This window comes from Scaptodrosophila lebanonensis, unplaced genomic scaffold (assembly GCF_003285725.1).
Source record: "Scaptodrosophila lebanonensis strain 11010-0011.00,11010-0021.00 unplaced genomic scaffold, SlebRS2 tig00000001-arrow-pilon, whole genome shotgun sequence".
In the NCBI taxonomy this organism is placed as follows: domain Eukaryota; kingdom Metazoa; phylum Arthropoda; class Insecta; order Diptera; family Drosophilidae; genus Scaptodrosophila; species Scaptodrosophila lebanonensis.
Window position 1 is genome coordinate 21,683,479 of NW_022060529.1, and position 14,944 is coordinate 21,698,422.

General features: G+C 35.3%; 1 protein-coding gene across 1 annotated transcript in view; it reads left to right on the forward strand.

Moving 5' to 3' along the window:
* Window positions 1-12,260, forward strand: part of LOC115624220 (protein grainyhead) — a 44,527-nt gene extending 32,267 nt beyond the window's left edge. The window contains 7 exon segments of the mRNA XM_030518838.1: window positions 2,984-3,040; window positions 4,289-4,387; window positions 8,387-8,622; window positions 9,531-9,671; window positions 9,783-9,978; window positions 11,624-11,688; window positions 12,081-12,260. Coding sequence (XP_030374698.1) covers window positions 2,984-3,040; window positions 4,289-4,387; window positions 8,387-8,622; window positions 9,531-9,671; window positions 9,783-9,978; window positions 11,624-11,688; window positions 12,081-12,207 — 921 coding nt within the window. The 3' untranslated portion in view covers window positions 12,208-12,260.
* The last annotated feature ends 2,684 nt before the right edge of the window (window positions 12,261-14,944 follow it).

Genomic DNA, 14,944 nt, shown 5'->3' on the forward strand with positions numbered 1-14,944 from the left:
TTGATCCAATTCAGATATTGAATTAAATACTACTATTTCGAGGAGTGAAATGCATTTTGAAACCAAAATACAAATAATAATAATACGAACTATTTAAAGCCTAAATGATTTATTTAAAAAAAAACAATAATTATAATGGCTAAAAACACAAGAAACTAACAATAATATGCTCTTGTCTAGAGAAAAGCAATATATGTAAAAATAAATAAAAGATAATGTCGATTACAAGTATAATCAACCTTCTGCTGCCCTTATTAAATTTGTATTGAGAAATTCCTGTTTTCTGCGAGAGTAAGAGCACAATAGAAGCACACTAATTTCGAGCCTAATACGTTCTAACCACAATTAGCCAATTGACCGTTCCTCGTCCATCCTTCAACTGCTGATTACAATAATACCAAAAAATTGTATAATGATACCTACTATCATATCCTTTTTAGCAATCTTTATTCGTTTAAACGAATGAAAAATAACATAACTAACAAGACAGTCATAAATCATAATTTAACTAGTTAATTAAATTAAGAACAACTTTTTGGATCGGTTTTACCAATCGTTTTTCAAATTTCAATACATCTGCAAAATTCGAGAACAAGTTTGCTTACCAATTTTATTATTTAATTAACATTCCTGTTATGTTCCAATCAAGTCAAAAGGACGATATAAAATTAGTAGGTATATCAAAATTAATTGAATTGATTTGATCGGAATCTACACATTTTTGAAGTAAATGAAAACTTTGCACTTCTTTTCATAACAACCGCTTTATAATTTTTGCGCATCGATATTATTTGAATTTGACTTCAAAATTTAGTATAAAAAGTCCGATGCAAGTTAACTTTTAAGTTCAATAGAAATTATATAAAAAAACTTATTATTAATTTCAACAAATTTTCAAATTCGACAATATTATTAGTAGTGGAGAAATATTTGTACATAAGAAGCAAATGAAATTGTTCACATCTTCAAGCTTTATTAGTCTAACAGGTTATTAGTTTCAGGCCAAAGTGTTTTGCTTACCAATTTTGCATTTGCCATTGCATTCCAAAGTTATTAAACACTAAATAATGCCTTTTTACGATATTCCCAAATTCATTAAAAACATTTTTGTTGTCTCAATTGTTCTGCAAAATTCATAAAGGTTTTGTGATCTTGATACAATTTTCATGTACAGCATTATTTATATGAGTTATGTTCCTATTTGTGTATCCTGTAGTATTTTTTTTTTTTAGTGTAGCTGCATTGCAATCGTATATGCATGTATGTATAACTTTTTCGTTGCATATGCCACGATCTCAATAGTAAAATTTGTGGCTGTTGACCAACTTAGTGGCGACCGCGAGCGATTAATTTAGCAATTAACTACAATTTAATCACCTGAAATGCTTGCCATTCTAGCGCCATGCGCAATACCTGAGCACAATTGGCTTTGAGGGCGCCGCCTTATAGCCAGCCATTTATTGTGAATACATATTACGCATACGCCCAGTCGACACGAAAAGTTCGACAAACACACAAACGACTGCCACCAACATCTGCGATTGCCTGTCAATTTCTTTTTTAGTAAAGTGACAGCAACATTTTTGCACACAATGTGCAGAAAAACAAACAAACTTAAAACAAATGCCAAAATTGAATTGATTTTCATTCAAGTTCAGTGACTTCTGTTGGCTGCTGTCTGCCAAATTGGTCAAATGGTTATTAACGTTACCTGCCTGCTGACTTGGCCAGTGCTTGAGTGCGCCATAAGTGCATGCATATACATACATACAGACAGACAGACACAAATACATCTATTAGTTTGTGTGTGTGTGTGTGTCGCATTTGATAGAGCTTTTTATTTACAAATTGTTTACGCGTTGAGATGTTAATCCCAACGACAGTGTCTCGCCAACGCCACAAAATGCAGTCAAACATACACACACACAAACACACACACACACACACAAACACACACACACAGATGCACAGAAACAGAAACATACGTCGCTCATTGAAGAGAGAGCGTCTGCTGCATAATGTTGTTTTCGTTTTATGCCGTTAGCTGCGTTGGTAAATGTGCAAATATGTTTGCGTGTGTGTGTGTGTGTGTGTGTCTGCATTGCCTTTCCCAGAGGCAAAACTTTCGTACGCACCGACACGCAGGTGCTGCTTGAGTTGTTGTTGCTGTTGTTTCGTCCATGCCATGCCATGCCATCGCATTGCATCGCCATCGCCATCGTCTTCTTATATGGTACGCGCCCGCTAATTATTCACATTAAATACTGCTCGTCGGCTCGCTAACTGAAGCTGGGTCTGAGCTGGCCGAGACAGGCTGAGACTGAGGCCCAACTTGGCCGCCGCTGCTGCACTTTTACCATTAAGATTGTTTCCTTTGGTATTTTTACGTTGATGGATTTTCTTTTTTATATATGTATATATATATATATATATATATTTTTTTTTTTTTTTGGTCCGTCTGTTTGTCCGCCCGCTGATCGTCGCATCTGGCCCGATCTGTTGGGGCTGTGGCTTGACATGCTTAAAATGCCTTTAAACACACAACTGAATCGAACTAAAAATGAATTGGATACAAAGTCAACTGAGCTTGGAGCGCGTTTTGGTCCTCTGTGTATTGCCTTGTTATTATTGTTATTGTCTTTGTCGCAACTGGCCCGCTACAGACATACATACATACATACATACATATAGAGTATATATACTTTTTTGTTTGTATGTGCGTTGGAATTTTTTAAACTGTCGTGGGCATAAAGAGGACATCGACTTAATAGAGAGAAAACAATTGCTTCTAATAATGCATTCGCTTGTTTAGTTCACTGGCTTTTTTATTTGCACTTTTTAGTGGTTTTTTTCTTCATTGTTTTGTTGCTGTTGTTTTCTTTTTCAAATGGCCATAATTGTTTCACATTTGTCGTGTTTTTTGCTTGCATTTTATTAATCACTCGTATATGTTGAACGACTTCTTTTTTTATAATCATTACAGATCAACATTGCAGTTCAATGTCTGAGCACGGATTTCAGCAGTCAAAAGGGTGTGAAGGTAAGTTCTCCCTCCCGCTATCTAACTGGAAAATTTGCCTTTAATTAATATATTTACACACACTCAGAAAAGAGGTCGAAATCGCTCTAAAAATAATGTGAATGTTATTTAAAAGCGTTTAAAAAAACGTTCGTTTTGTTCAAATTGAAGGAACTTATTTTAAAAAATAATAAGTTTTTGCATTTTGAATTTACATTCAATATTTTTTCAGTCTTCGCTTCTTATTTGAATTAACCTTTATATATATGGTATATATTTAAAGTCTCAAGTTATTTGTTTTTAAAGCATATACATATGTATGCTTCGAATAATTAAGACCTAATCACTAATTTAAAGAAAAGCAAGAGCTTTGATTCCTATAAGAAACATACATACTTCTACGAAATATAATGTGATTTTATTAATTGACAGACACTTAAAATTTTAAGGCGATTTCATAAAATCTTTAGAATGTTTTCTTCTGAGTGTAGTGCCATTAATAATAAATAATGCCATGTCAGCCATACTTGTTAATAGGAAACCAAATTGCCAACCAGCCCCGACTAGCCAAGCCAAGCCAATCCACGCCAAGCCAGCTAGTCAGCTAGCCAGCGCCCATGTCTGCTTTAAAACAGTAAGAAAAAATAAAAAGCAAAAAGGAGAGGGGGAAAAAAGAAAGAAGGAAGAAGGAAAGCCAATGGTCAGAAAGGCAGAATCAGAATCTTTGCTACATTTCTTGCATTATCCGTAGGAAGAGGCTGTCTTGCTGTTGCTGCTTAAAGCGGATTGTGCGTCCTCCATAAGTTGTAATGCGTACATTAACTTGATATTTCATTGACAGAAACACACGGACTGTGTTTTCATTAAAAGCGGAAAAAACAAATAAAAAGATACAAAAAAAAGAGAGGCAGCACTCGCAGAGAATCAGAATCAGAGCAAGTTGAACAGACAACTGTGGGCAGGCAGCGCTTACAGTGGAGACTGCCTAGCTGGCACACTCGGAGCGGGAAGCATGCAAATTGTCAGCAAATATCAAATTATGCACTTGCAACAACACCAACAACAACAACTACATACTGGCAACGGATGTTGGCAGCTTAACACCAACCTGACCAAATGACAACATCTAATTGTAGCCCGGACTCGGTCTGAATTGCTGGCTTGCTGGCTGAGTGGCGGAATGGCGGAATGGCTGAATGGCTGATTGGCAATTTGAATTCGCTTTTGCGCCATATTTTCTTACATTTTGTTGCAAATTTTATGTTGCAGGGTCTGCCGTTGCACGTACAAATCGATACATTTGAGGATCCCAGAGAGGCCACAGTCTTTCATCGTGGCTACTGTCAGATCAAAGTATTCTGCGATAAGGTAAGTGATTTTATTTCCCAACAGCTACCATCTACATAATTACGCACCAACACACACACGCGCACACGCACACACACACACGCACGCTGGCTGACACACTCACATGCATGCAGGCCACGTGCAACAGGTTGATGAGCTAACTAAAAGCTGCACAAAGAGGCGTACGTGCTGCTGCAGTCAAAGTCAAGTGAAGTCGCATTCAGATACACACAGATATATATTGCTATATATATATATAAATGTGTGTGTGTGTGTGTATGCTTGTGCCCGCCGGCTGTTGGACTCACTTGTTGCCTTTGCCGCTTTTATCGAATTGAGGCCACTGACGTTGCATGCCTCGCTGCTGTCCTCTGTCCGTCCGTCCGTTCGTCCGTCCGTCTGTCTCTGAGACAGGCAGTCAGTCAGTGACTGAGCCTTTAGTGGAAAGCGTAACGCGTGCAAAAGTAAATGGCCACGCACACACTGACAAGCCAACCAAACCTGTGCGGCACATCCTTTCGCTGCTGCTCTTCTTCTTATTGTTGTGCTGTTGGCCATGCCCTTGTTTTGGCCTGGCTGCCTGACTGCCAGCCAGCCTGCCTTCCTTGTCTTTTACTTTTCGGTCATTGTATAGTATTTTATGCGAACCCTTCACTTTTTCGCTTGATGGGGTTTATTAATAAATCATTTCGTGGATTTCCAATTTAATTTTCTCATATCATTACACTTCTGCATCCTCAACACACACACACACACCAACACACATATATATGCGGACAGACAGACAGCCAGACAGACAGACAGATATGCATTCGCCTGCGTTTTATTGCAAGTATGTACATACGTTTGTTTCGAAATTCGGGGTTTATATTTCACTTTTGGGCCAACCTTTTTTCATACAACCTGAGGAGAGTATGCGGGGGGCGTCCTGGAATTGAAACCGCACCACAACGTATGTTTATCGGTAAATGTATCAATTAAATTTCGCGTACCTACATTTTTATGGGATTTCACTGCCAACCAACCACTTACAATAAATATACGAACAGTACTTATACGCATGTAGATATACAGTTGCAGAGCCATTTGGCACCTCTGTGCACAAATTATGGGCTAATTGAACCCGAGGGTATACGCGAAAACAATAAACAGTTGACCTAGAATGTGCCTTGCATTTGAACTTTTACAATTGTATGATTATTGAGTCCAATACTTGGGACAGACTCCCCTAAAGGCTCTAATAAACTTTGAGAAATGCTCATTAATTTAGCGTCTGCAATCATTAACATACAATTGAATTATTTTTCTCCAATCGGACAGTTAATAAATATCTGAATAGACTTAGATTTTATTCATTGCTTCGAAAAAGCTAAGTAAGAACATGCTTTATAATCACGGTTCCTTACGGAAAAACTGTTATAGTGACCCCTAGCTAAATGAATATTTCTTAAAGTCCATCAAATATAGATAAATGTATTAACAAAATATTGATATAATTGAAAATATTTGTACACCATATCGATTATAGCTTTGTTGCGATAATTTTATAATCGTTCGGTTTCTCCTTTTAATTTTTCTCAGAGTACGAGCATTATTTATTTTAATTCAAATCTAAGAACGTCGCAGAGGAGAAGAGGACGTCTATAGGATAGGTTTACCATGTATCTATGTGTATTTGAGGGTGTAGAGTATAGGTGTAAATAAAATGTAGTGGGTTTATTGGATTCTTAAGGGAAAAACAATGCTACTTTGTGCCAAGGAGCAATTGAGTTGAATCTAACTGCATGGTCCGGGGCAGACGCGGATCACAAATATTAAACGGTTCAAAATGCAAAGACCTGTTCTTTTTTATAATTAAAGCTCAAAAAAGAACCTTGGCAGATCTTGGCAGTAACAATAGAAATATGCAAATGTATTACAAATATTTACAGATATTTACAAATATAACAGATTCCCATAGTCGCAATTAAATTTATATTTGATTACAATTTCCATATTTGCTAGCAGTGCTCGTATTAACGACACATCACTAGAGAATCTAAAATTTAAAGAGCCATATGATTTGTATCAACAATATGTATTCAATACTATACATACTATATATTTGGCATGCAAATGAAAGTGCAATATTAGATAATATTCAATGGAGGAATTGCAGTGCATTATCAGAATTGGGCAATTCAACGACTAAGTATCTACTTGTATATAGACATACTCGTATATATGCTTTTGCATATCCATGGAATTTTCCATTAGTCAAAGCCTGTGCAGTAAAATGTGTGGATGGCTTTAATAGGGAAACTACAGCTTAATTTTGTTGCGCCACTTTGCGGCGATATGGAAACGCATCTTGGTGGGGAATAAAAAAAACCCACACAGGCAATTTCGTAGAAACGGCAAATCGGCATACTCTGAAATCGATTAACGCGCATAACAACCGAGCCGTGCAACGCATCAATGGCGATAGCGACGGCGACGGCGACTGCGTCCAATGGAGCGCATTGACCGCCATACATACATAAATATGTATGTGCATACATTCATCTGTACATATGTACATATGTACATGAACAGACCAAATCAAAGAAGAAGAAAAAAAAGGAAAGAAAATGCCAAGCAAAAGCAACTCAGCTCAGCTCAGCTCAAGTCAAACTTTGGCGATATTATTGCCAAGATAAAATAAAAGTAATAAAATACAGTTATTTACATGCACACACAACAACAATATATACATACATACATACATACATGTATGTACATACATAAATGTGGACTTACATACAGACATGTTCAATGCATAGCTCTAGGCAATATTGTTGTGATAAGCGCTAAGCACACACCAGAGAGGCGGGCAGGCAGGCAGGCAGACCTGAACTCCGTTTCTGAGTAAGTGAGGGAGCGGCAGAGGGACGGAGTGGGGGGGCGCAGGGAAACGCATGCTCGTACATCCTTGCATAATATGGCTACCATGAAAATGGCGTAGAAGATTGCGAAGCCATCAGTTAAGCAGAGAATCTCACTTCCTGTCCGCAGATGCGTCCAAACGATGGTCGCAATGTGTGCGTCGCCAGCAGCCGCTCAATTGCTGATTTTTAATTACAAATGCAAAGTGCATGCTGCAGTGCAGGAGAGAATCTGCTTACACGCAAACCAGCAATCATTGCTGCAAAAGTAGCCACAGACTATATATTATACTACATACTATATATGTATGAGTAGGCCTGGCCAAGACAACAACGGCCAGTAATCAAAGCCCACTACGAGCAATGAATCGGGAGGCCGGCACGCTGGCTGCCTGGAACGCTGGCAGGCAGGCAGATAGGCTCAGACTTTGGGGTTTGGGGCGCCGCCGCCGCCGCATTATTTATTATGTATGCATATTTATGTTGCATCTAAGTATTTTATAATAATTTTTTTGGCTTTCATATCGACGCTGTTGTTGCGGCAATTTTTTTTTTTTTTTTTCTTCTTCAACTGACCCTAACGGTGGTCTGCAAACCATTTTGCCAATTGCTTGAATGCAATGAAATTCACCAAAAGCAACAACATACTACTGTTGTTGGTATGCTTGTTGTTGTTGGTGTTGTTGTTATTGTTGTTGTTGTTGTGTTAATAAGCGCAGCGACAACCACGCTTGTACTCGAGCTCGAGTCTACACAAAGAGTTCCCCAGGCGGCAAACTTGTTTTTGCATTGCAACAACATTGCTGCAGCAACAGCTTATGGCACTCCAAGCCATACACGAATTTAATTAATAAGTAGGAAAAAAACGACGATGCAGAAATATCAAAAAGGTGGCATCCATGTATTTGATTGATTGCTAATTACACGCTCACTCACATCCACAAAGAGCGCGCCACACACCTGTGCAGCAAACGGGCTGGTCACTTTCGTAATCGCTTAATCACAAAATCTCTCACAATGAACCCACTTAGAGGCTTAACCCGCAATTATAAATAAAAATCAAAAATCAAAAAACGAAACCCTAACCATCGAACATCTTAAATCTTGCATCTTGCAGGGCGCCGAGCGCAAGACACGCGACGAGGAACGTCGTGCGGCTAAACGCAAAATGACAGCGACGGGTCGCAAGAAACTGGATGAGCTATATCATCCGGTCACAGATCGCTCAGAATTCTACGGCATGCAGGATCTAATCAAGCCACCGGTACTCTTCTCACCCGCCGACGACATGGATAAGGTAAGTAGTCAATTAACATTTTCAATATTAATCAAATAAAACAGAACAAAGAAAATATTATATCTCTGGGCAGTTGATTCAAATAATATCTAGATTTCTATAGATGTCATTTAATATACTTGTAGTAGAATGAATGGCAAACATTATTTATAAATGTTTTACGCTCAATATTCTGCTATCTTGGAAGTTTTTTATGTATTTAAACAAAATAGCCAACAAAATTAAAAATACATTTACCAAATTATATTACATATTAAAGGAGAGTTTACCCAACCCAACCGTTTCTTAAATAATAATAAATTAATATTGAAAAAATGAACTGCATTTAGAAACCTCAAAACATTTGGATATTATTTCTTTCTCAGCTTTAGTGCTTAAATTGCTTTGGTTTTTGTAATGTTTCTCAATTTTCCTTTGAATAATTTCCCCTTGCCCTCATTTACCAAATTTTTATTGCAAATTGTAAAAGTGTTTTTTTCAACAAATATTATCATTATTTATCAAAATTAAAACAAACTTGGAGTAAAAAAGGTTATATATCAAGCTTGTTCAATGTGTGCTCGACCGTTTTCGAAAATCAGACGAGTATTCAAACATATCTTGATCGATTGGACTTCTCCAGCTGATTCTAGAATTTCTAGATTCTTATAGAAATGATTCAGGGATAACTGTACTATACTTTCGCAGATATTGCATTCATTGAAAGAATAGGTTGGTTCTACTTATTTATCGGCTTTGGACTTTTAACTCTTATATGATAAACCTGTGATTATCAGCTTATCGTTTTTCCTTTAAGATTTCAAATAAACTAAGTGTTAGGTATAATTTATTTTAAGCGAAAAAGCTTATCACCAAAGATAGCAATGAGATTGAAACCGCAAGTTTGAATATGAAAGCAAATATGTTTTCTAATAGAGAAACTAAAGAAATTCTAGATATATGTAATTTCTTTTACATTATTAACATAATTATCATTGCAGACCTTCTATGGCCATGAGACTGACTCACCGGACCTGAAGGGCGCTTCGCCATTCCTGCTGCACGGCCAGAAGGTGGCCACGCCGACGCTGAAATTTCACAATCACTTTCCGCCCGACATGCAGACGTGAGTATTGTAAAAATCGTTATCCTTTAAGAATCCTGCGGCTGCACTTTTGCTGTGAAATTGTATTTAACTGTCTCTCTTTCGCTCCATTTGTTGTTCTTCATGGTACAGTGACAAAAAGGATCACATACTGGATCAGAGCATGTTAGCGACTGCACCCATGGCCGACTTCGGACCACCCATAAAGCGGGGACGCATGACGCCGCCGACCACGGAGCGTGTGATGTTGTACGTGCGACAGGAGAACGAAGAGGTCTACACGCCCCTGCATGTGGTGCCGCCCACCACAATTGGCCTGCTTAATGCGGTAAGTCTGCACAGCATTTATAACCCAACTACAACTACAACTATATCTCCATATTATTTAAAACTCTAATAACTGCTGTAATTTTGTTCATTTTGGTCTTAATTGGTTTGATAAAACAACAGCAACAACCACAAAAAATCGTTTCTGTTATTACCCAAAATGTTCAAATTAATAATTACAAAAAAAAGAAAAAGAAAATGCTAAACGTTCTAAAAACAAACCAAAAATAAACAAACAAAGGAGTTGAAGATACGTAATAATCAATAAATCGACTAAAGTTAATGCATATGAACTAAAATGCCGTCAACATTTTAAACCAATTCCATATAATATAAGTATAATCACATTAATCTCTACAACCACACATACTCGTACAAAACACACAGCATAATATCCAAATTCGGGTACAAAGCCACCAATTGTACCATCCAATGAAAATTGTAATCGTATGTAGTTGAAACTAATGTTAATGTCAATGTCAATGTAAATGTAAATGTCAATGTCACTCTCAATGTCATAGGTCGCCAAGTCTCATCAATACCAAGCCAAACAAAATCAAAAATCCACTCCTAATGCGCTTTCTGTGTTTCGCGTTTGGTATAAAAGTAATCATCAGCTGAATAATGGTTTCAAATCTATCAAATTATAATCAACTACACTTAACACACCACACGGCACAAAAAAAAAAACCAACAATTTATTTATGTTCAGTTCTCTTGCATCTTAAATAAGAGAAATGGCAGAATGTTATAGCGAGATCTAAATTTCGATGATAGTGGGATAATAATTCAATCTACAAAAGTCAAACTTTGAGAGTTCAACTTAGTTTTCATAACTTATTTTAAAAATATGGGCAAGCGAAATTTTAAATTATTTTTTTCTGACAAATATTGGAGATAGACATGGGACTATATTTAAGAAACACCGTTATATTCGAAATTAGCGAGGAATGTATAAAAATTAGGACCACTACAGAATTTCAGATGAGTTCCACTTCGTTCTTATGCAATTAAATAAATGGACAGGGTTGGAAACTCATTTGAAAAAGTATATACTGTTGTGGCAAAAAAGGGAAAACTTATAATGAAATTGCTAAATACTTTGAGTATTTGCTGGACAGTCTATTCACTATTTAAATGCCATTTAATATTTCCATTGGTTAAATAAATTTGTAAGTCAAAAATATATAGTTTAGAAAAAGATTCGCGCCTTTCTAAGCCTCAATTTAGCTTTGAATTTTTAAGTTTAATTAATTTAATATTTAAGCTAAATTAAAGTGACTCCAATCGATTAGATTGCGAAATAACTCTACAAACAAATCTAGGATATTAGAGAAGATTAGTGGAAACCGGCTAAGCATTTTACTTTAAAATGTGATTCAATCTGTTCTAAAAGCTGGATTGTTTGCTACTATTTGGAAACAATTGTCGCAAAAATGAATGCAAAAACACATATTATTTTCAAAAACACAAAAAAATAAAAAGAAATTGGCTAAAAAATGAACAAAATTACACACGAGTTATAAGAGAAATATTTTAGTTTTTTTTTAAATATACAATACAAATTGATACACTACAACAACAAGAAACAACAGATACAACAACAAAAGACAAAACATCATATTTCTCTCGTTTCTCAATTGCAGATTGAAAACAAATACAAAATCTCAACAACGAGCATAAATAACATTTATCGCACAAATAAGAAAGGGTAAGTAACCAAGGCCGTATGAAGTGCTACACACACACAGAGACAGACCCTCACACACACACACACACACACACACACACACGCGCGCGCGTAGCTGCACCTCAACACTGCACACAACACAGCATTGAATCCTATCTAAAACTCCCGAATGCCCCCCTCACTCATTAGTCTTAGCAAAGGTTGCCGGTTGCCAAGCAACAACAAAAATAAAACTAATCACCGATTAAGTCGTTAAAGTTTTATATATGTATTTTGTGTGCTAACATTGCATGGGTGCTATGTAGAAAAGGTCTACTGATGTACTGATCTACTGATCTACTGATCGACTGACCTATTAATAACCTTTTCAAATTAGTGCTAATGCGTCGCCCCTTTCGTCATTATCTTTGCAGGATTACTGCGAAAATTGATGATGATATGATATCCTTCTACTGCAACGAGGACATCTTCCTGCTGGAAGTGCAGCAGATCGAGGACGATTTGTATGATGTTACGCTGACGGAGCTGCCCAATCAATAGGGCCAACAACAGACACACACACACACACACACACACACACATACACACACACAAAATGTGGACACAATTTTGCTAAAAACAAGTTGTTTCAATAAGCCATTTTAAATAAACTTTAAGTTATTTGTAATTTTGATAATTGTGTAAAAGATATTCGGAACAAAAACACTTAAACAACAACAACAACAACGAGATGATGAATATGGAGGAGAAATGACAAAAAAATACAACAGAAATGTTTTGTTTAGTTATTTAGCAACAATGAGATTACATAAATTTTATTAAAATTTAAATTCTCGCTATGTTTACTGTAATATTGTAATATGTTTAAGCATTATATGATTAATAACTTTTATATACTTGTACTTACCCCAACCTTGTTTAGAATGATGATAAAAACGCCTGTCCAGTAAAACATAAGTCCGCTTCCTGCTATGCTAGACCTTAGGTCCTGAAACAGATGCACATGCATTAGGCGAAAACAAACTGAAAAGCTTAAAAAAAAAACAAACAAACTAAAAACAAATGCAATTAGCAAATGCTAATTTCTTTATCGAAATTAGTAGCCCTCTTGTATGTACCTACATATGCCTATATATATATATATATATATATATATATATATATATACTATATGTCTGTATCATTTGCATGCAGTAGCGTTTTTTTCTATTTAAATGTATCGTATCTTGTATGTAATTCGGCTTAAGCGTTTATTTGTTGAATATAAATTGTAAAATTACATGTAAAACACAAAAAAAAAACACACACACACAAATCGTTTGTTCTATGTTTACTGAACTTTTGAAGAGAAAAATACTCCTACTTAGCCCTAACCCGCTTCCCCCTAGCCCACTAAGCTCTACTGTTATTCCGATAAAGACAATTGGTTTGGATAATGTTGAAATAAAATTAGGATCTCTGCTAACACAAACAACAAAAGACAGGCAACAAGTTGATTTTGTCGATGTTTGCTTCCAATGCCTAAAAAACAAAAAACGAAACAAAACAAACAAAAAAGTGGTAATCTCTTTAAAAACTACTCGTTAATATATATCTTACATATGCATATAGTTAAGTACGCTCTGCAATAAAACATGTTGATAATAAAAACAAATCGTAATTAAGCTGTAATTAGGTTAAAAGGAAGGATACAAAACAAAAAGCAAAAACAAAAACATTTCAAAAATTGTGTGCATTTGTTGTAAAACAAAAAAATCTACAAAATAATCAACAGCAACCAAGTTGATTCAAAACTAATAAATAAAATCCATTTTAATTATAGAAAGAAAGAAACAAAACAAAACAAAACTTTGCAGCACCACGAAACGATGAACGAACAACAAATATGATATATAAATATATACATATATAAATATATACAAATTACATATGACATTATACAATACATATGTATGTACTTGTGTATGTATAATTTAGTGCGTTTACAATCTTTGTTTGCCATAATTAACAGCTTAACTTAAATAACAAATGTTTTGTATACAATTTAGTAGAATTCAAGCAAAACCTTCTTGCATATATTTGCTTCGAAACTTTGATTCCAAATACAAATACAAATACTCCGCACAACTTGCTCAAATTCAAGTTCAATTTCATTATTTTTTAAAGCAACAACAATTCTTAGCTATTCACTCTAACCTTTCTATACATACTCGTAATTGTAGTTTGCGCTTCTATTCCACAATTCCATCTTCTCTTTTACTTTTTTTTTGACATTTTCGGTGTTGTACATCACAATTTGTTTTTAGTTTTAATTTAAAGTACACAACTTTGATAAATACTATATTAATGACAACAAGAAGAACAAAAACCACAAAAAAGGAGAATCGAAAATCTTGCCGACATGTTATAAATCTTTAAATTTAGTTTTAAATTGTAAGTTTTATGCTCATTTTATATATATATTTAAAAAGCAAATAATTTATTTTTGTTACTGTTGGAAAAGATTCCGCAAAAAATAGAAAAGGAAAGGCCGATACAAAACGAACAATTCAAATTCATATGATATGAACAATGTGTGTAACTCGATAAATATATAAAGACCTGTACAATACAATAATAATAAATACAAACAATTAAAATAAAGAACAGAACTTCGGTGTTTTCATTTTCACATCAATACTCGTACGCGAACTAATATCCCGATGACGAGTTCAACACAATTTCAATATGTTAATACAATTAAATCCCCAAAATTAATAATATATTTATGAACCTAAATACAATCCAATTTGAATACAAATTAGTATATTCTTTGAGCATGTTTTAATTCATAATATAACATAGATTTTATTCTTTAGTAAAATCTGCAATTATTTGTTTCTTTGTCCAAATCGTACTTAGAAAAACGATTGTCCAAAGCTTAGTTAGTTGTGAATTTTGACAAGACCAATGGAAATGAATTATTTTTTGGTCTAAAAGAATAAAAAAAAGTGGAGTCGGCCCTGAGGACACTGCTTCGGATTGCAAACGATGGAAGATTTAAAAGCAAAAACCTCCTTAAATAAGTTGGCAAGCGAAGGTTGGGATCCCTGTTTAATCCAGGGAGCGAAAAGTATGAATTGCTTCTGAACCGATTCAATAAGTTTTTGTTTCTTTGTATACTGCGGAAGTATTCAAAAAATAGCTCCATATGCTGAATATGGATAATTTCTTGGACCAACATAGCGCATAGTGCAAATTAATATATTCATATTCAATTCAATGTTCTTATATTTCG